Source organism: Pteronotus mesoamericanus, unplaced genomic scaffold (assembly GCF_021234165.1).
Source record: "Pteronotus mesoamericanus isolate MK-2021 breed Mesoamerican mustached bat unplaced genomic scaffold, CSHL_Meso_final contig_502, whole genome shotgun sequence".
In the NCBI taxonomy this organism is placed as follows: Eukaryota; Metazoa; Chordata; class Mammalia; order Chiroptera; family Mormoopidae; genus Pteronotus; species Pteronotus mesoamericanus.
The window spans coordinates 839,143-861,619 of NW_026555187.1; the positions used below are offsets into that span (position 1 = coordinate 839,143).

General features: G+C 46.1%; 1 protein-coding gene across 1 annotated transcript in view; it reads right to left on the bottom strand.

The window, feature by feature from the left end:
- The window catches only part of EPS15L1 (epidermal growth factor receptor pathway substrate 15 like 1), a 92,312-nt gene that overhangs the window by 57,887 nt on the left and 11,948 nt on the right, over nucleotides 1–22,477 (bottom strand). The window contains exons 2-8 of the mRNA XM_054578847.1: nucleotides 20,818–20,907; nucleotides 8,378–8,419; nucleotides 8,091–8,180; nucleotides 7,552–7,599; nucleotides 5,800–5,895; nucleotides 4,655–4,717; nucleotides 1,885–2,010 (exon numbers count right to left, since the gene is read on the bottom strand). Of these exons, the coding sequence (XP_054434822.1) occupies nucleotides 1,885–2,010; nucleotides 4,655–4,717; nucleotides 5,800–5,895; nucleotides 7,552–7,599; nucleotides 8,091–8,180; nucleotides 8,378–8,419; nucleotides 20,818–20,907 (555 nt within the window). The remainder of the gene's footprint in view (nucleotides 1–1,884; nucleotides 2,011–4,654; nucleotides 4,718–5,799; nucleotides 5,896–7,551; nucleotides 7,600–8,090; nucleotides 8,181–8,377; nucleotides 8,420–20,817; nucleotides 20,908–22,477) is intronic.

Below are 22,477 nucleotides of genomic sequence, written 5' to 3' on the forward strand. Positions count from 1 at the left end.
ACCTGGCCGCGTGCCCTCTCTGCCCCGGCTACTCATCTCTGCCCCTCCTTCCAGTCTGAATGAATGTTTCTTCTTTAACTCCTTGGTTGTTGGACTTCCATACAGTCCAATTTTCTGGCAGTTCTGGTTATTTTTTGTTTTTAAATTTGTTGTCCTTCTTTTGGTTGTGCCAGGAGGCAAAGTGCATCTACCTACGCCTCCATCTTGGCAGGAAGTCTATAAGAAACTTTAATAATGAAACTATTTTCATAAGCTAATTTTGAAGCTTCACTATAACTAGTGCTGATGACTTGTGGAATTTCTAAATGTTAGTAAAAAATAAAAATAATAAAAAAATAAAGGTATTTAGTACTGGGCTGAGTGTTTTATGCCTTTTCAATTTAGGAAGCAGAGGCACCAGAAAATAGAGTGTATACGCGGGAAAACCAGGACAGGAATGGGCCTTCCTGCCTCCACAGTCCTTCCCATGCCCAAGGCTTCCCCACTGACATGGAGCCAAATCATTCTTCATGGGGCATCCTAGGCATTGTGGGGTGTTGTGCAGCATCTCTGGCCTCTACCTATCTGATGCCAACAGCACCCGAACCAGGTAGGACAACCAAAACTGTCTCCAGACATTGCTCAATGTCCCCTGGTGGAGAACTGCCGTACCCAGCATGCCAGGCTGCCTCTGATTATGCTGTCACGTGTCTGGCCTTCTCAACCTGCAGTCTGCCACCCATCTGTTCACTCTGGAGGACAACACTCCTCGGTACCCGTCTGCTTAAGTAAGTCAGGCACCTCGCTCTTGACTGTCCTCACTGAGCATGACTATAATTATCAGGGAGGCAGTGGTGGAAACGGGGGGCGGGGACACCAAAGAGGAGAAGCTCTGGGGACCACCCAGGACCTCATTCTCTTCTCTGGGAAACCCTGGGTGATTTACCAGCCACTGTGAAGGGCCCCATTTCCTCATCTGGAAAACAGGGGTGATACCATCCAAAATAGGTAGCTGCAAGCATTCAATGACTTCATTCAAGGAAAACACTAGACTAGGGCCTGGCACATACTAAGTCATCGATAAATAAATATGAGGTTCTTAACCATCATTTATTTTTTTGACCTTCTGGACTGTATCTAATTTCACCCTCATCTCCCCAGTGCTCAGCAAAGGCCTGGTCCAGAGGCGGCACCTGCAGGGACCCGATGCTTGGTCTTCCCAGTCTGGGCCCCCATCTGCCTCGCCACAGCAATCCCATCCTGACAGACACAACAACCATCCCCTCTGACTCCAGAGCAGGAAACTCAGCAGAGATGGCGATGCAGAACTGCGCTTTGTGCACAAAGCAAATACCAGGGCCATAACACAAGCTCGGTAGAGGAAAAACAATCGGGGATAGAAAACTGTACATAAAATACTTGTATTTTCACTTGGAACAAAACTGAGGCTTTTTTTAAAAGAAGAGAATGCGTAAGTTTTTTTCCTAAATTTGCAGAATCAAAATTACCTTTACCTTAAGGGAAAAAGAAGCAATTGGAAACAGAAATGAAATAAGATATAGATACACGCTCCCACACTTCTACCTGGAAGCACAACTGATAAGGGGAAACTCCACATCTGGGTTTGAGTCCCAGATCTGCCCATCCCTGGACCCCAAGCAGCAGGTCCGTTTCCGAGGCTGCCTCCCCACTTGTGCAATGGGCCATAATAGTATCTTCCCACAGGCTGGGAAGCATGTAAGCCACAGCTGTGAGGCCCTGAGCCAGCGTGGCTGCAGCACGTGCTCCATCCACATGGGCTATTACAAAGGCCTGTGACAGAATCATGTGTACAGCCTAGAGAGTGCCCAGGGGGAGCAACATGGGGCCAGCAGTGGCCTTGCATAAGGTGAGAGAACCACTTACCCGGCCCAGGACATCAAGAGGCAGCTTGGAATTCATAAGGACTGGCTTGACTTTGTCTCCAGAGAGCAAACCATTTATGGGTAAGAGGCTTTCGAAAATTCCATCAAATTTTGCCTTTTCTTCCACCTGGTTGGAAAGAAATAGCCTAAGTAAGTAAAAATGGGGGCTTGTGGGAGAATCTAAAGCAAGCTGGAAGCTCAAGGAAAATGGACAGGATACACCCCTGGTCTTACCTAAATGCACGGGACAGTCTATGTTCCAAATAAACTTACTCCCTCAAGGAAACCTCTCTCTAGTACTCAAGGATCTAGCAGTCAAGATCAATGGGAGAGAGAGGATCAGACCCCGGGAGCTGCCTGGGAGACAAAGGTCACTCCACCTATGTCCTTGGACAAGAGCATGCATGGGTTTTAGTTCTTTAAGACAAAGAACTAAACCTGGATATCAATCTACAGAACTAAAGAAGCAAATATAAAAGTAAGCGAAAGACTTAAGTAACTAATTATCCAAATCAGCTTTCAGCTAGGAAATTCCTGTGTCTAACAGTAAAAGAATAAATAAAGGTTCCTCATTAACAGCGTGAAGGTCTGGGCCAGGCGGCGGCTACTGCTGTTTTGCAATATGGCACAAGGACGGTGTGTAAAGGGGGCTATTGGTGAGGAAAGTCTGGGCAGGGGTCCCCCACCTGCCTCTCACAGGAACAGAGCCTGCGGCAATCGGAACCAAGGGACCGCAGACCTCTCACCATCCACTGTGACAAGAAGCTGACACCACTGGGGTCCCTAGCAAAACACCTTCAACAAGTGCCCATCAAAAGAAGAAAGGAGAAGCCAAATGTGGTCCATACATACAATGGAGATCATTCAATATTAAAGAGGAGGAAATTCTGACACACGCTACAGCATGAATGAGCCTGAAGGACATTATGCCGAGTGAAATAAGCTGGACGCCAAGGACAAATACTGTGTGATTCCACTTATTTGAGGCACCTCGAGTGGTCAGACTCACGGAGACAGAAAGCAGAATGGTGGGAACTGGGGCCTGAGGGAGGGGGATGGGGGGGTTAGCGTTTCATGGGGACAGAGTTTGTGTTTGAGAAGATGAACATGTTCTAAAAAGGGACGGTGGTGACGGCTGCAGAACACCGTGAATGCACCGAACACTATGAACTGTAGGCCTAAAAATCATTAAGATGGTAAACTTTATGTTATGTGTATTTTATCACAATTTTTAAAAAAAAGAAAGAAAAAGAACAGAAACAAGAAGATGCCCAGGCACTGCACACACAAGTCACTGTGAGGGATAAGAAGACAAACGCCCACTTCTGCCTCAAGCATCTGGGCTTCTCCCACTGGTCTGTCAGGCTTGCAGACTCAGTGCTTCAAGAAGCCCAGAAACTTTCACAACAGAAAAAAACACGTGTTGCTTCGGGTTTGTCTGTCACTGTTTCTCTAAATGGAATCTCTCTTGAAAACAGCCTATTCCTCCCAACCCTCCTCCAGCCTCTGCAGGGCCTCACAGGCCTTGCAGGCCCTCCGCTGCTGGCCCCCCTCCCGAGGCCTCCACGTGGGGCACCAAGAAGGGGCTGAAAATGTTCAAGGAATAAGATCTCATTGGTGCCATTTTTTTCATGACAAAACAGCCCTTTTTCAAAGTAGGCACCATGAAACGGGACAACAGACAAAAAAAAAAGTCCTTTGCTACTATGACTGCCACCAGCAAACTGCTCACAGAGGCAACTTCGCAGCTCCTTGGTCACATGAGGCCTCCTCCTGCCCTGTCCCTGCACAGACGTCTCTCCATCCAAACTTTTTCCAAGGCGAGAACAGACGACCCACATAAAAACAGGAAAGAAGAACTTGGGAGAGAGGGGAGTGGTCTTTATTTTATAGCAAGATCATTGTTAATGTCGGTATTTAAGCCAAATAAAAAGGAGGAAATGTGACAATCCTCTAATAGTGGGTGGGAGTGAGGCAGTCTCATTCTCTGGGGGACCATCTCTGCATCCCCTTGCGCATTTCCTTTAGGGGAAATTCTGCACTTACTAGAAGATGACACTTCATTTTTTTCTTACTAGAAGCAGTAACACTGTTTTCCAGCCATAACATCTCTTTCTTTACGTGCTGAAAGAAGCTTTTCAAAAAGCAACAAGAGCCCCAGACAGGTGGCTCAGTTGCTTGGAGCGTTGTCTCGTACACCAAAAGGTTGCAGGTTCAATCCTGGATTGGGGTGTGTATGGGAGACAACCAACTGATGTTTCTTTCTCACATCAATGTTTCTCTCTCTCCCCACCCCCAAAATCAATAAATATATACTCGGGTGAGGATTTTAAAAAAAGCTACAAGAGCATCAGAGAAGGAAGAATAGTAACACATAAGCTAGCTCAAAATGAGAGAAAGAGTTGCAAAGACGTGCCAGAGGTCCTCATGCTTGCAAGTTCTCACCATTTCCCTATATCCTGATTAACCAACATAAGCAGCAGAAACCAGAGAACAAGACCTAACAACGCATGATTTAAACTCTAAAATTTTCAGAATCCAATTCCTGAATCTTTTCTGACTGCCTTCATAGGCAACACACAACTACAGTAAAAGGCCATAGCTGTTCCAAAAACTTTCATTTGAAAAAGTATTTCATCCAAATTCTGTAGCATACGCATTCTGACTGAAACAGAGGTGATAAATCATCCTGTAAAATGTATGAATCGACATCATAAATGGCAAAAACTGCATGTGAAGGGCAGCCAAGAGGCGCCACCCCTATCACTTACCCTCACAGCCCAGTGGGCTTCCGCAGAAGGCGGCGTGACCATCAGAGGGCTGCTGGTGTCATGCTGGAAAGAAAAGAGAAACATTCTACTGTGGCTGGCACAGAATCAAATGACAGGAGGATAAGTTTATAGAAAGGGTACACGTTTCAAAATGCTTTCAAAACGGGGGCCGGGGGCCGGGGGAGAACTGGCACACTCCTCCTTGTGGGAGTACGCCCTGGCCTTTCTTCCCTCCCGGAAGGGAACAAAGTGTCTCCTAAACTCTAAGCAGCCCCATGAGACTTGCAACCAGGTGAGCAGTGGGGAGTGGCAGCTCATCCCGGCTAATGCCCTGAACCGGTCTCCAAGACCCCAGTTCCTCCGACTCCCCAGCGAGCTGACGGCAGCCCCGCCTCGGCTCGCTTTTTTCCCCGTATGTTTCTAGGGAGCCAAGACAGCCCCGCCTGGGCTGTCCTGTTGCTTCTTCCATCCTAAGCCCTTCCTTGCTTCACTGTCCCCAGCTTTAATAAACGCACTCTGAAAATAATAAAAATAAATAAATTTGTTTTAAAAACGGGGGAAACCTCAAAAAGTTAAACATAATGACCGCAGGACCCAGGAATTCCACTCCTAGGTATACCCCCAAAAGAAGTGAAAACAAGTGTGCGAACAGATCCTTGTCTGTGAATTTTCATGTCCACTGACGGACAAACAGATTAAACAAAATGGGTGGGCCATACAATGCAATATTCTTCGGTCGTGAAAAGGAATTTACACACACTACAATGCGGATAAATTTTGACATGAGGCTGAGTGAAAGAAGCCAGATATATGATTCCATAAAATGTCTGGAATGGGCACATCGTGAAACAGAAGGTTAGCGGCTGCCAGTGGCTGGGGGAGAAGGAAATCAGGGGTGATTACTTAATGGGTAGAGGGTTTCCTTTTGGGGTGATGAAAGTGTTCTAGAAGTAGATAGAGGTAATGGTTGCACAATATTATTTATGCATTACATATCACGGATTGTTCATTTTAAAATGGCTAACTTTAGGGTCATATGAATTTCATCTCAATTAAAAAAAGGGGGGAGAGAAAACACGGAGAGAGAGAGACAAATAGATGGGTGGTATTATTACAAGGTGAACTGGGAGGATTTTGACACTTACGAATTTAGGCGGTGGCATGTTTAAACTCAGATTGCTCAAGGTAACTTCATGGCCACTCTGTGCACAGGCCACTAGTCTCAGTGCAACATAGAAACCCTGCAAATTCAAAAAAAAAAAAAAAGGATGAGGTGTAAATCCTACCCAGCCGGAGGTGGCAGCAGAGGAAGAGCCTCCTGCGGCAGCAGGCTCCAGGGAAAGAGGGATTCCAGTTCCCTTTAACAAGGAAGACTGTATGTGCAAAAGTCACTTACAGTGTCAGGTGGAACTGGTCTCACCCTGGGAACAATGTTTAAATGCATATGCAAAAACAGACTTAGCCTATTTGCATTCTGAATACTGCAAAATTTCAAATAAATGCATTTCCAAAAGTACTGAGCTCCCAACACTTAGGAAATGCTAGATTGTATAAGTAGCAAGCTTAATATGTTTAAGACTATGAATTGTGGTTCACATATGTGACTTTTGAAAATGGTCTGAAATAGACAGCTGTTTGAGACTTTACACTCAGGATTCACTGCAATTCCTCTGGCTGACCTTGCTGAGCAGGGCATGCCCTGCCCACCCACTTCTACTTGTTGTGGCCCAAGGTGAACTTCACCTCCTGTGCAGGGACAAAGGACGTAAACAAGGCCATCAGCAGCCTTGGCTCCTCCCTGCTCTCCTCCTAACCCTGAACCAGTCACACGACAGGTTTAGTGGACTCACGCAGCAACACCTAATTTTTTTTAAGTGATCAACCAAACCAAGACCATGGACTGTTGTACAGCTACAATTATAGTTTTAAAAATATCTTCAAAGAGATAAGCAATGGATTAAGTCTCCTCAGGCTGCTGTCCACAGAATGCCCATGTAGTATGTAAAGGGGACATAAGTTTAGGGGGACTAAATTAGGCAAAGGTAACAGGCTTCTGTCCCACGAGGATCCTCAGAACTTTATACAGGCAGATGCGCGGTGTAAATCTCAAGAAAGGGAGGAGCAGTGGGTGGTGCTTTCCCGAGAGATCAGATTATGGACTGTGGAACACCAGGAACCACATCCCTTGGGATGTAGTTTAGGGACAAGCTGAACTAAATTAAAATATAACCCTTTAAAATCATGTGTAAATACTATAAATTTCCATTTATAGAACATTCCCGAAGTGACGAAATTGTTGTGGACAAGGAACCAGCGGCTGCCAGAGGCTGGGGGGCGACAGCCAAGGGCAGCAGGAGGGGACTCTCCGGGGTGCGGGGGCAGCTCTGGGTCCCGACTATGGTGATGGTTATGCAAATCTATGTGAGTGATAAAATGACACAGAACTACACACACCAAAAGAACATGAAGAAGTGCATGTAAAAGCGGTCAGCGCCGAGTATGAGCCTCTGGGTTAGTGCTGCCCTGGCACTGAACATGGCGCAATGACACAGGCCGCTCTCCCTGGGGAAGCTGAGGGAGGAGACGCGGGAACTCTGAACTACTTCCGCAACTTCCACGACAGTCTGAAGTTATTTGAAAATACAATGTTTTGAAAACATTTTAATCATTTGTAAGCACACAGAATATGAAAAGATACACTAACCATGAAAGATGGCTTCAAGTGTTCAACAAAAGGTCTTTATTTAGAAAGAAAACCTTCCCATGTAAAAAACTTGACAACTGCACTTTTGTCTAGTGACACAAGTCAGTGGTGCAAACAGGAAGTGCAGAGGTGGCCGGCCGGGGGATCTGGCCTGGACCCTCCATTTGCGCTGAGCATACATGCATGTATATACCTGTTTGTCCAAGAACCCTTTACCTTCTGGGTCGGCCAAGTCCCATATCTGTGGAAACACAAAAACTCTCCTAAGCATGACTGCCGATCACTGCCCATTTACTCACAAAACAAGAGCCACCACCACTATATGTAGGCCTCAAGGGTAGGTCAATCCCTCTGCTACCACCAAAAAAAGGGGGAGGGGGAGGCCAGAATAATCCCCAACTGGGAGCAGGCGAATGACCTCTGCCCCTCCCTCTGCCAGTCCATGGCGGAGCCCCAAGAACATCCAGGTCCCCTCAGGTCCCAGAGTGACATAAATCCATAAACTGTTGAGACCCCTAAAACACTCACGTCTCTTGTCTGCTACCTAAGCAGCAGGTTACAGTTGCCACCAGAGCGTGTGGACCCATCAATTATATCCCTGAGAAGTTGGCAGTGGCCTGTTTACTCCCCCGGAGGCCTGTCCCCAAGAAGAGGAGTCTGCAGAGGGTAGCCTTCCACCTGCCCGGGAAGCCCCAAGGATGGCCACAGAAATCACCCTCAGTTTTGACGTACCTTCCCAAGGATAATGTCTGAGAGCCCAGACTTCTTCAGAAAAAGTGCAGCTTCGCTGGCTCCAACTCGCCCTGTGTACGCTGGGTCTACCTGCAATGGAGGAGGGACACTGAGATGCAACTTCAGGAGGCAGAGCAGCAGGTAAGGCAACACCCACCACACTAACTGGAGCTGATAATCCAGAGAACAGAAGGCACCAGAGGCCGCACCAGGCTTCAATACAGGGCCTGTGCTTTCTGGGTCACTCATTCTCTAGTTCCAGCCAAAAAGATACCAGTGAAACTTACCTGCTTGTAATAAGATTCATATAATGGATTTCCAGTGGGAATCTGTAAACAAAGCCAGATATTGATTAAAAGTTGCCCTGACCAACGTGCCTCAGTTGGTTGAGTATCATCCCAAAAGCTAAAGGTCACAAGTTCAATTCCTGGTTGGGGTCCATGCCTGGGTTGTGGGCTCAGTCCCAGTTGGAACATGTGTGAAATGCAACCAACTGAGGTTTCTCTCACTCTCTATCTCCCTCCTTTCTCCTCTCTCTAAAAATAAATATATAAAATATTTTTAAGAACAGACATTGGTTAAAAGTGGACACACCCCTCAATTTTGTCATTACCAAAATATACAATAGTAAGAAATAAAATACATGCACTTTAAACATCCTCTATACACAGACTGCAGTTTATTTTCAGACACAGATACTACACTTACTCAATTTAGGAAAAGGAAATGCTAATGTTCTTTAGTAAGTCCCAATTTCTGTGTCAACAACGTGACTGTTCAGGCAGGACTGACAGCCCAGAGTCGATTTCCATGTGAAGGAGCAGTGGGATTCAATGTGTCTGGGACCTGAGAGAAACACACCCTTAACCTCTGAGATCATTCTCTGGCTCCAGAGTCAGAACAGGAGTCTCTGTACATCATCCTGAATCACCAGACACACAAGCTTCAGACCAGTTTCCCAGCCCCAGATTTTCTCCACACCCGCCACCTAAGGACTATGCAGAAATGCACACTGACCAGCCCCCGCTGGAAGAGGGCTGGCCAGTGACCACTCTCACTATGGTAGGCAGGAAGTTCAAAGTCCTCAGCTCAGCACAAGACACTCCACATTCCGTCCACCAGATCCCCAAGGCATTGCTACTAACTGCCTTGCCCAGTGTCATATGGCAAGTCAAGGCCACACCCGGATCCAGCCTGGTTGGCAGCTGAGCCCTTGCGCTTGCCGCGACGTCCAGAACCTCTCTTCCAGTGAACCATCCCCACAGAAGGGAGGAGACGGCAACTGGGGCAGGTGGCAGCAGGGGAGGAATTAAGCAGCTACTAACATGTGGGCTATAAAGACTGACACGTGTTGGTGCTTCGCTGTGTGAAGGGAGGAAAGCAATATGTGAACCTTCTGTTGATTTAGTAAACAAAGAAATGGAAAGATGACACCATTACATATATGATCACACAGAAGAACGGGTGTGAACACAGCTAAAAAGAAGAAGGTAGGAAAGATGAGGACTGGATGAGGGGTGGGATTAGAGTGTTTATTAAAAAGTCTTTGAATGCTACTGGGTAATTTTTCATAATGAATAATACTGGGGGAGGTAGTTCCTTCCAGTTACAATCACTGGATCTGAACCAGCACAACACCTGCATATGCTGTGCTATAAAGAGTCATTTCAAGTTAAAAATAATGCCCAGATTATGGTCAGCTTCTCAGTGGGGCAGGGAGTACCAGTATCAGCCAGCACATGAAAAAGTAAAAGTACCAAAAACAATAACACTGCAGAAGGAAAAGAGCATAGAGATCTAAAAGGGAAGAGAGGAAAGTCAAAACACAAAGAAAAGGGGAAGAGAAAGGGGGAAATTCTGAAAAGGTGGAAAACACTAAGCAAAACAAACAAAGAAACTAAGCAAGAAAGGCTGGAAGGCGATGAGTAAGGGCCTGGAGGTGAGGACACCGATGAGGAGTAAGAGGTAAGCATGCTGCTGCCTCAGCTGCCTTCCCTGAGCCCCTGCCGACGCTGTCTCTGCAGAAGGCTGTCACCCTTAGCTCCTTATGACCTTAGGTGGCAGTGTCCACCATCACACTGCAAGGCCTCCTAGGTTTCAAACTCCACATACATTCAAAATACTCCCATCTTCCCAGAGGAGTAAGGCCGACAGAGGACAAGCAGGCTGTTTGTCCTCAGTCAAGGTGACGGTGGTCAGGCCAATACAGCACACCTCTTGCCACTGACTCACTGGAGTGGAATGCACAGACCCCAGAGGCCCGCACTGTAACAACAAAGGTCCCCTTCCTGCCAAAAATCAGAGAAGCGGAGGTCTGAAGTGCATTTCCCATGGGTTTTTGTGGTGGGGCGGTTGTTTGTTTTGGTTGAAGATCTCATGGCAGGCAAGAAAGGTTTCTAAACTACAATGAGTCCAGTGAAAAAAAGTTACAGTATTTGGGGCAGACAGGATTAAGAGCTGTCTCAAACTTCACAAATGCTTCTGAGCTACAAGATCCATGATCAAGAGAAACAAGGCTCTGAATAGTCCAGAAAAGTGTTTGAAGCCACCAGACCCAAAACTCCACCCATCTTTGCTGAGGGCTTACCCCATCGACAGTCTAGGACCAGGTGTCAATTCTAAATCATCTCAACCAGCGGAAACCAGAGTGTGCATCTGCCACTCCTAACTATGGGAATTAATTGGGTAAGCTGTGGCAATGACGCAAATAGAGGTTTGAACTTAATTACACATATTTCAGTTACTGCAAAAGCAGAAGAGGAGGAAAGAAGGGAAAACACCAGATCTAATTGACACTTCCTCTTAACACACTACTTCCTCACAGGGACGGTGATCACACCTGCAAGCTACTCCAAAATACCACTGTGACAAAGCCGAAGATGCATGCTGCTAATGTGTCTCTCAAATGATGGGCAGTCTGTGTGGCCAATTCCTACACAGAGACCTCGGTCACAGCCAACTGGCTGATGGGGCAGCAGTTCCCAGAGGATACATCAAAGCTACCGGAACAAAGCTCTCTGAACTGCCTGCCCATGTCTGACCTCAAAGCAAGCCCAGGGCAAAGGCGAAAAGAGAACAGGCCAGGGGAAAAGGCTTTCAGGGTAAGAGCCGGCAGGGAGCTTGGTGATGGCTTCAAGAGTGAAAGCAAGACAGAGCTGGCCAGGAACAGCGTTCTCCTTCACCAGCCTGCTGTACTAAAATGCCATCTTCAATTTGGCAATGTCTGAATTATTGATGAGCTTCGTTAAGTTTCGATTCAATCTTTCAGTTGCTCTTTTTTCAAATAATTTTTATTTTTAATTACAGTTGACATACAGTATATTAGTTTCAGGTGTGCAACCCCATGGTTAAAAATTTATATAACTTACAAAATGATCACCCCAATAAATCCAGTATCCATCTTACATCATATAATTACAATATTATTGACTATATTCCCTCTTTACAGCCCCATGACTATTCTGTAACTATCAATTTATATTTTTAAATCCCTCACCTTTTTCACCCTTCCCCTCAACCCCCTCCCATCTGGCAACTGTTGAAATGTTCTCTGAATCTATGAGTCCGTTTCTGTTCTGCTTGCTCATTTATTTTGTTTTTTAGATTCCACACATAAGTGAAATCATCTGGCATTATTTTGCTCAGAACAATACCCTCTAGATCTATCCATGTTGTTGCAGATGGCAAGATTTCATTCTTTTTTATGGCTGAATCATATTCCATTGTATATATGCACTACTACTTCTTTATCCATTCATCTGTTTATGGACATTTAGCTTGTTTCCATATCTTGCTGTAATAAACATATGGGTATATACGTCTTTTTGATTTAGTGTTTTGGGTTTCAGATTAATACCCAGAAGTGGGATTTCTTGGTCCTTCTCTGTCTCTCATTACAGTTTTTGTTTTAAAGTCTATCTTGAAGCCCTGGCTGGTGTGGCTCAGTGGACTGAGTACTGCCCTGTGAACCGAAAGGCTGTGGGTTTGATTCCCAGTCAGGGTACATGCCTGGGTTGTGGGCCAGGTCCCCAGTTGGGGGTGTGCGATAGGCAACTGATTGATGTATCTTCCACACATTGATGTTTCTCTCTCCCTCCTTCCCCTCTCTCTAAAAATAAATAAATAAAATCTTCAAAAAAAAAAGTCTATTTTGAGCCCTGGCAGATGTGGCCCAGTGGATTGAGCGCCAGCCTGCTAAACCAAGAGGTCGTGGGTTTGATTCCCTGTCAGGGCACATGCCTAGGTTGCAGGACAGGCCCCCAGTTGGGAATGCATGAAAGGCAACCGACTGATGTTTTTCTCCCTTCCATCCCCTCTCTCTGAAAATAAGTAAATAAAATCTTTTAAGAAAATAAAATAGTTTATCTTGTCCAATAAAAGTATTGCTATCCCAGATTTTTTGTTTCCATTTTCACGAAATGCCTTTTCCATACCTTTACTTTGTCTGTACGTGCCTTTCGATTTGAAGTGAGTCTCTCATAGACAGCATGTAAAGGTCTTGTTTTTAATCCATTCAGCCTCCATGTCTTTTGACTGGAACATTTAATCTATTTTCACTTAAAGTAATTGATACATATGTATTTGCCCATAAAGTAGTTGATATATATGTATTTATTGCCTTCTTGTTGTTGTTGATATTATTTTGCTTCTTAAAGACCCTTTAACATTTCTTGTAATATTGATTTGGTGGTAATGAACTCCTTTAGTTTTTTCTTGTCTGGACAGCTGTTTATCTGTATTTCTATTCTAAATGACAGCTGTGCTGGGTAGAATTATTTTGGTTCTAAGTCCTTGTTTATCATCACTTTGAATATTTCTTGCCAACTGTTTCTGGTCTGCAAAGTTTCTGTTGAGAAATCAGCTGACAGTCTTATGAGAGCTCCCTTTGTAAGTAACTGCCTTTTTTTTTTTTTCCTGTTTTTAAGATTCTTTTTCTTTAACCTTTGTCATTTTAATTATAATATGTCTTGGTGTGGGCCTCTTTGGGTTCAACTTGTTTAGGACTCTGCACTTTCTATTTGTCTATTATTTGTATGTCTATTTCCTTCACCAACTTAGGGAAGTTTTCCATCATTTTTTTTTTCAAATAGATTTTCAATTTCTTGCTCTTGCTCCTCTCCTTCTGTCAACCTCATGATGAGAATGATGGTAAGCTTCAAGTTATCCCAGAGGCTCCTTACACTAGCCTCATTTTCTGGATTCTTTTTTTCTTTTTGCTGTTCTGATTGGGTGTTTGTTTCCTTATCTGCCAAATTGCTGATTTGATCCTCTACTTCATCTACTGTACTATGGATTCCCTGTAACGTATTCTTTATTTCAGTTAGTGTATTCTTCATTCCTGACTGGTTATTTTTTATGTTTTCTATCTCCATTTTTATGTTTCCTATCTCTCTGTTGATGTTCTAAATTCCTCTACTCTTCCCCTAAGTTCATAGAGCATCCTTATAACCAGTGTTTTGAACTCTATATCTGGTAGATTGCTTGTCTCCATTTTGTTTAGTTCTTTTTCTGGAGTTTTGTTCTGTTATTTCATTTGGGACATCTTTCTTTGTCTCCTCATTTTGGCTGCCTCCTTGTGTTTGTTTCTATGTGTTAGGCAGAGCTGCTATGTCCTCTGGTCTTGATATAGTTGCCTTATATAGTAGGTGTCCTATAGGGCCCAGTGGCACAGCTTCCTCAGTCACCCAAGCTGGGCATCCAGATGTGCCTCCCACTGTGTGGGCAACATGCACCCTCCTGTTATAGTTGAGCCTTGATTGCTATTGGCACATCAATGGGGGGGGGGCGGTTTTATCCCTAGGCCAATCAGCTGCGAGAACTGACGACAACCACTGTGGAGATCTGCCATGCAGGGGCTGACCCCAAGGAGCAGGACTCACTTCAGCCAGGTTCAGGTACCCACCAAGTCCACCCCTTAACTTTGTGGCTCATGGAGGTGGTTGGATGGTATTCAGTGTGGTCTAAATCTGTCCACCTGGTGCATTGGCTCCGGAGCATCCTGGGAGGTGCAAGCCAAGGTCAACCGCCACCTGTGCCTTGTCTGGGGCCATCTGGTATGACCTACAAAGCAATCTGCACATGGCTGTTATTTGTGCTGGACTTGAAGGTACCCAAAAGAGGCCAAGCTACAAACCAAGGCTGGCTGCCATTAGTGCCAGACCTCGGGTCACTCAGTAAGAGATATAAGGTACACAGAGGCCAGAGACTTCTTCTTGAGAGGTTTTAGGAAAGTTAGCAGCATGAGCCAAGACAAGTCATTTGTATGGAAAAGCCAATGAAAAGGGTTTGGGTAGGCCCACAAGTTGAGTGGGCCCAGATCTCAGGGAATCACCAGGGCTGGGCGATTAGCCAGGCTGATGGAGTCTCAGATATGGTGCCCACCTGCGAGCTCTACGGGGGGGAGGGCTCAGCAAATGAACAATGGCCTCTGCCAGCACTTCTGTCTGAGAGAAAGCTGCGCTTCCAACTCTTGCCCTGTTGCCAAACAATTCAATTCCTCTCCATAGGTCCCTGGTGCCTTTTGAGCTGCTGCCCCAGCACTAGAGCTCAGAGCAAATGAGTCCAAGTAAGTTTGTGCAGGAACGTTAAGAGGAATGTCAGGGACTCCAGGAGCCCTCCATTTCACTCGCCACATTCTCCACTGGTTTTTACAGATAGAAGTTATGAGAATTTCTCTTCCTGCACTGAAACCCTGAGCTGGGGGCACCTGGTGTGGGGCTGGCACGCCTGGCCCCTCAGGGAACCTCTGAGGTCGAGGTATCCCTCCTGATTTTTAACCACCACACGTGGGTATGGGACCAGCCTATTCCACACCTACCAGTCTCGATGTGGCTGCTTCTTTATATCCTTAGTTATGACTTCTATGCAACTAGATTTTAGGCAGTTCTGTATGATGACTGCTCTGTAGCTTAGTTATAATTTTGATGTGGTTGTGGAACATTCAAAGTACCATGTTTACCTATGCTGTCATCTTGACCGGAAGCCGCCTTCATGTTTTAAAATACTAAGACAGAGAACATGAAAAGTTCCTCCAGCCCAGACACAATTTACTATTATGGGGAAAGGAGAGGGCAAAATGGAGAACAAGTTCACATCCTTCTTTTGGGAGGGCTTAAACACCACAGTTAGGTGAGTATATGCAATTTTAACGCTGAAGATGAGAGAGCACAGAACTTTTTAGAGGGAAAACCCTCTGACAGTTGGGGTTCTAGCCACTCCTAATCTCCCCAGGATTGAGTCCGCCCAGCTCTGATCCTCACTTTCATCCGTAGCTGGACTTCTAAATCTTTATGTCTGGAACCAGGACAACTCCCAGTCTGCCATAAATATGCTATCTCATGCAAAACAAAGCAATGATTACTGACCTTGCTGGTCCAAGATGACATTTTTAAAGAAAATTAGTTTTCACTGTAAAACTTTTAGAAACGTATCTGTAATTTGTTGTTCAGACAAATAGTGAATCACGTTTATGGAGCACTCATGGTTTTATATCCTGCATCTCCCAACAATGCTATGGGCAGGTAGTATTGTAGCCCCAACTTACAGGTGGGGAGACTGAGGGTCACAGAGCCGATGAGTCATGGAGCCAGAGGAACATCTAGGTCATGTGGCCCTAAGCTTACGTGTCCCCTGCAAAAACAGGGCTAACATGAGAGAGCAAGCACTGGACCCCAGCATGGCCTCCCACACATGCTCAGTTAAGAAAACGTACACATGTCATCACATAATGGTGCATTTAATTCAACAGATGAGATCAAAATGCAAGACATGACTTGAGCATATACATTGACTCGAAAACTGACACCGTGTGCTATTTCCCTAGGAAAACTGACAGCCCATAATCGGTGTGTTTTTCAATGCTGTTGCCGAGTTTTGCAGGAAATTAGGTATGTAACACTGAAAGACATACTAGTTTGAGTTCCTATGTAGAAAACCAGATACTGATGCAAAAACAGGGCCTGGAAAAGTGCCTGCTTGATAATCCTTGCATTTTTGCCTTCCACTTAGATAGTTCCCCTGCTGCATCTAGGCTGTATGCCCAGCCACATTCTGCAGGTTAGGGAACTGGGACTTAACTCAATACCACTCAAAAATCATTAGGAAACACTGGGGCATCCCAAACCTTCCTGGAACTGACAGCTTTCTCTGACTGCCCAATCAAAGGTTCTTAAACCACAGCTAAGGTAAGCATTATCAAGAGAAGGAAAAGAACCTGAAAGTCCTTTGAATATAAAAAAGAGCTTTTATAAAGCTCAAGGAATAAGACAAACATGCCAATTAAAAGATGAACAAAGGATAAGAGGCAATTCAGAAAGAAGAGATGCAGAAAGTTAAGAGGGAAATGTTCGATTTATTTATTGCAAAAATAAAATGAAATGAAATGCCAGTGTCTGTCATTAGGTTCTCCACAGGGCTGGCCATGGTGAAAACACACGTCCTGTGCCCTGCTGGTGGAAAGATGAACTAACCGGTCTTTCTGAAGGTCACTGCAACAACGTGTGAGAAATGTGTATACCCTGGTATTCAGGATTAACTCAATTCCTACCAAACTCCAGGAAGATTCTTTGTAGATAGCAATAAAATTATTCTAAAATGTAGATAGAAAGGCCAAAAAACTAAGATGAATAAAACAATTAAAAAAAAAAAAGTAGGAGGAATCTTTCTACCTGATTCCAAGGCACACTGTCAAACTACAATAATCAAGACAGAGTAGCACTGATGGAGACAGACACGCAGAGCCATGGAGCAGAATAGAGAGGCCAGAGACAGATTCACACAGATGTGTCCAACTGACTTCTGACAAAGATGTAAAAGACATTTGTTCCATAAATGGTGCTGGAGCAACTGGACACCCAGCCAGAGGAAGAAAATGGGACTCAACGTAAGTCTCACTTTATACAAAAGTTAACTCAAAATGGATATCAGTCTTCAGTGTAAAAATACAAAACTTATAGGATAAAATATAGGTGAGGATATTCAGGATCAGGAGCTGAGCAGAGAGTTCTTATACTTGATACCAAAAGTCAAACTGATAAATTGAATCTCATCAAAATTAAAAATGTTTACTCTGAGAAAGACCCTGATAAGTAGATGAAAAGACAAGCTAAGGACTAGGGGAAAATGCTTTCAAATCACATATCTAACAAAGGACTAGTATCTGGAATACATAAACAACTCTCAACACTTAAAAGCAAAAAAGCAAACAGTCCAATGAGACTATGGGCAAAGGACATAAGAAACAATTCACCAAAAAGAATCTAGAGATGGCAAATAAGCACAGAAAAGGCCACCATATTGTTAACCATGAGGGAAATGCAAATTAAAACCACAGTGAGATGCCAGCAAACACCTATCAGAATGGCTAATAAAGCAACATCGGTGAGCAGGCAGAGAAACTGGATTGCTCGTGCATTGCTAGTGAAAATGTAAAAAGGTACAGCTATTCTGGAAAACAACTTCACAGTTTCTTAAAACAAAAACAAACGCACACACACTAAACATGCAACTATCACATGACCCAGCAACGGTTTCAGGTATTCACCCAGAGACATGAAGGCTGGGTCACCATAACATGCTTTACTCAAATGCTTAGTGCAGCTTTATTCATTATCACCCCAAACTGGAAACACCCCAGATGTCCTTCAGTGGGACTGGTTAAATGAACTGTGGTCCCACGGAACACTGCTTGGCAATGAAAAGGAACAAACTGCTGATACATTCAACAATCTGGAAGAATCTCCAGAGGATTATGCTGATTGAAAAGGCTAATCGCCCAAGGGTACATACTGTATAATTACATTACATAATATTATTAAAATACTGAAATGATAGAAATGAACAGATTAGTGATTGCCAGGGGTTAAGAAAGGGTAGGGTGGGAGGGAAGTGGGAGTGGCCATGAAAGGACAACTGCGGGATTCCTGTGGCGATGGAACTGTTCTGCACCCGACCGTAGCAATGTCAATGTTTTGGTTGTGACAGTATATGAAGATGTTACCACCTGGCTGTAGTGATGTCCATGTTTTGGGTGTAATGGTGCGTAAGACACTACGACTGGAGGAAAGTAGGTAAAGAGTATAGATTTGTCTCTGCATTATTTTTTACAACTGTATGTAAATCTATTGTACAATCATCTCAAAATTTCAAAATTAAAGAAAAGTACTTAGGAAACCTCACAACCAAGTGCAAAGTGACATTTTTAGACAGTCAGGGAAATCTGAACATGGACGGGGTATCGGACAGTACTAAGGAACATTAATTGTGTGTCATATAGCAATGTGGCTATGCAAAGAAAAACAGTCTTTAACTGTTAGAGATGCATACTGAAATACAATTTCTAAGATTTAAAAAAACTTGGAAAAAATTAATATGGGGAGGTCAGGAAAGGGTAGGCACAGGTGCAGAGATTTGCAAAATTTTGGCCACTATGGTATATGGGCAGTGGGTACATGGAAGCTCGTTAAACTCTGCCTGTGACTTTTTTTGTGTTTAAACTTTCAGGTAATTAAAGACCAACATCTGACCTGTTTCTGTTCTGGCAAGGATCCTAAGGTACAAGCTGCTTCAGAGCCAAGTAAGATAAACAAACAGCAGCTTTATCACCACCTGGATCACCTTCTGTCAAACAATAAAAATTAGCCTGTCTTCCAAACACATTCACCCCTGCAGCGCGCACACCGGAGCCGACACCCTCCCAGCGCTGTCAGGAGACTGCAGGAGAGCAAAGGGCAAGGGGGTTTCCTCTGTTCGCCCTGCTGGAGGGTGTGGCTGCAGGGACAGTGAAGGACTGAACATCTTGCAGGACTGTGAAGCCAATAACGAATTGCTGTGTCTCCACTGAACAGAAAACCACACAGCAGTAAAAGTGGTACAGGCAGAATGTTCACGAGTGGGGTACGCCTGTCAGGTATTTCCTAAGTGAGAGGGAGGGCCCGAACCAGCTCCCACAGCCATGCCCTGGCTGGTAGGCATGAGGTGATCAGATCCATGCGGATCTCAATGTGGCTGGAGAGACACCATGTACTACCAGGGATTCTGACTGGTAAGCCACTGCCTCCTCGTGGCTTTCCGAGCTCTCTGGGGTTCTCCGTTAGCACACACTGCTTCTGTAAATAGGGCAGAAAAGGGAAGGAGAGAAACACAAGAAGGATCTGAAAGAAAATACACTCTTCTCCCCGGGGACCCAAATGACCCCAGGACCAGAGGCCAGCTGAAAACGTGTGCCCACCGTTCAGCACAGGACTCTGGCTGACCCACGCAGACATGACACTGCGTGTCGGGGGGCGAGGAGGATGTCTTGTAGTCCCCCAAGGAGAACCAAGGAGCAAGAGAACCACTGATGAACATTTCGGTGAGCAATGAAATGACAATAAACAAGACAGCTGGAAGGAGTTCAGGGCCAGGAGCCGTCAGGAGGGGCTGGAAAGGCCAGGAAGGAAGAGAACACAGAATCAAGGTGTGAAAGCGTCAGTGCTCTGGGGAAGCCATTGCTCTCAGCCTCATCTACCAGCAATAGAAGTGAGGGAGAAACAGAGGTCATCCTAACACACTAACACACTGCCCTGACGCAGGACGCAGGAATAGAGGTCATCAGCACCACCAGACAAACGTGGACTCAAGTCCCACTCCACCACTAGAACACTACAGAAAATAGCAGCCTCTTGATGCCTTGGTTTCTTCACCTGAAAAACGAGGATGAGCATCTCCATCACCACAGACTGACACAGGGTAAGCACTGGTCAATCGCTGGTTGTTTCGAGTCCTGTTCTCTCCCCAGTCATTCTCCTTCCATAGTTATGTGAAAATGTGCTAGCACCAGAAATGTCCCCCCATCCCAGTTCCACCTTAAGCTACCGCCACTCCTACCCTTCATAGAAAACTTCCTGAGGCATAGTCTGCCCTTGGATTCACAAAGTCTCACCGTGTGCACTTGTGAATTTATTCATTCTCTCATTCAACCAGCATTTTCATACTATGAGGAGGTGTGATGGACACTAAAGTAGGCGGGACAGTGCTCTGAGGCCCAGGAACAGGAGACAGCTGGGCAGACTGAGCCCACAGCTACGGAGCACAGTGGACTGCAGCACCGGGTGCCGAGGGGTATGAGAGTGGGGGATGCAGCCGGGGCCTGCAGAGCCTGGGCAAGGGTCAGGATGGGTAAGCTGAGTTCTGGGGCAGAGGGGCAGGCAGGGACTCTGGGTCGCTCAGCTCGGTTTCAGCCAGGTAGGAAAGGTAGACACAGTAAGATGACAAGGTCTGTGCATGCCTTGCTGAGAGGCCAGGAATGTCATCCTCAACGTGGGCAAATGTGCACATGAGAAGGTGACCTGAACATGCACTCGACTACACAAAAGTGGGGACAGGAGAGCAGGGCAAGAAGGAAGCGAGCAGGAAGAGATGGCCACAGTCCTCCAGGAGGACAAGGCCCAAGGAATGCAGTGGTTCACTGTGTAGAAACACACAGGGAAAGAAAGAGGAATGACAGTTCCCCCTTAAACGTGTTTCTCTGAGGTGTCCCTATGGGTCATCGAGGTGGAGGTCTCACTGCCATTCGAGCAGCATCTACTGAGCTCCTGCCTGGTCCCAGGCAGCGGCTCAGTGAAGGCGCAGCAGTGAGTAAGGGGGCTCCTCCCTGAGCCCTACCAGGAGAGCGTTACTGGCAATGACAATGCACACAGAGGGCTGCCAAGTGCTGTGAGGAAAAGACAGGACAAGGGCAGATACATACCTGCGAGAGCAAGGTCAGTGGCCACTGCCTCAGCTGAGCGTGCCCAAGGGGACAGGAGACACCAAGGCTGAGAAGCACCGCACTTAAGTGCTAGAAAGACACACAGTAGAGATGGAAGGAGGTACCACTGTCAGGAAAACACCAGTGAAGTGGGGGTCCCAGAGGGACTGGGACAGGAGTGGGGGGAAGGGGAATAGGGTCAAATGCAGTCAAGCAGAAGGCCAGTGGACGGCACTGGAAGGGCCGGGCAATCAGGAGCTCCCAGGACCTTGCCTGGCAGCACAAGCAGAGCAGGGAGCAAATCCCAGCCTTTTCTTTGGAAAATGCTGCCTAAGATCAAAAGTGGCCAAGGCCTATCCACAGCCCTCCCTGGACATGGCTACTCCAGGTGCCTCAGAGAACAGCCTTGCTCCGTTCTGTCTTTCCTTCCTCCGCACGATGGACAGGCCCTGAGCAATGCCCCGGAGAGACTCATGGGGGCAACGGCTCAGCAGTAAGGCCTCTACACAGCAGTACATCCACTACGCACAATGCTCCCAGCTTTCCCCAAGTATGCCTTCAATCTTCCCAAAATCCCTTCCTACATCAGCCATCCAGGGGTTCCAATGTCCCTACTGCCTTCTGACCCCAGGCCAACATTATACCGCCCCCTAACAGAGCACACTGATAGGACTCAGGTGCTCCGGGCCACATGGCAGTTCTGTGCCAAAGACTCCCAGGTCCCCCCAAACCAAGTTAGGTCAGCTTGCTACCTCCCCTCTGTGGACAGCACCCCCGGCCTTCGAGCGCCCACTGCTCTTCTATAGAGCCTGGGGATCCTCTTGGTCCAGGCACCTAGCTAGGCTCTCAGACTCACAGGTGAGCAAAGCCAGCTGCCACGGAGTGGAGCATCATGGTCTGGTCACGGAATACACACGCAAACAGAAGAGCAAAGACGCTGGTAAACAGGGAGAGGAATGGAGTTTTGTCCTGCTGGGGAGGTGGGAGAGGGATTAGACAGAGCAGCGAGGGCTGGCCTTCCAACCCTATCCTCACTCTGCACCCACCTTGGCCCAGCCCCAGCCTCCCAGGTAGATCCCACCTTCCTCCCCGACTTCCCTCTCCATTCCATTGGCACTTGGTCACTCCTTTGCTCTAAAAGACCCTCCATGGTTGCTGAAGGAGCGAGAAATCCTGACCCTCAGCCTAGCCCTCAATGTGCCCCACAGTTATCTCCTGCCTCTTCCAAGCAAATTTCACTAGACACACGTGCACAAATACACACGTTCACCCATACGCTCGCAGACGCTTCCACACACATAGCTGTCAATCCCCACCTTCCTTCCTACTCTGCTGAACATACTATGCATTTTTTCAGCCCTTGTTTTGGCACAAATTTTTCCCTCTGCCTGGGGACGGGAGGGGCTCTCCCTGCTGAATGCCAATTACCTTCCAGCCCGGGCTGCTCTAAGAAACCTCCAGAATCCCAATTGAAACAAGTCTTTCTCCCCAACACTCCCATAGCATGGAACTTATAAAAGAGAAATAATGATCGCCTCTCCCTACATCTTCAGTTCCTGGCAGGTGGAGGTCTCTTATTTCTCCTGCTTGGGCCCTGTAGGGCCATACTCAGCCTTTGGTGGATGTCTGTGCATGTAATGAATGGACAAGGTTTAGATGA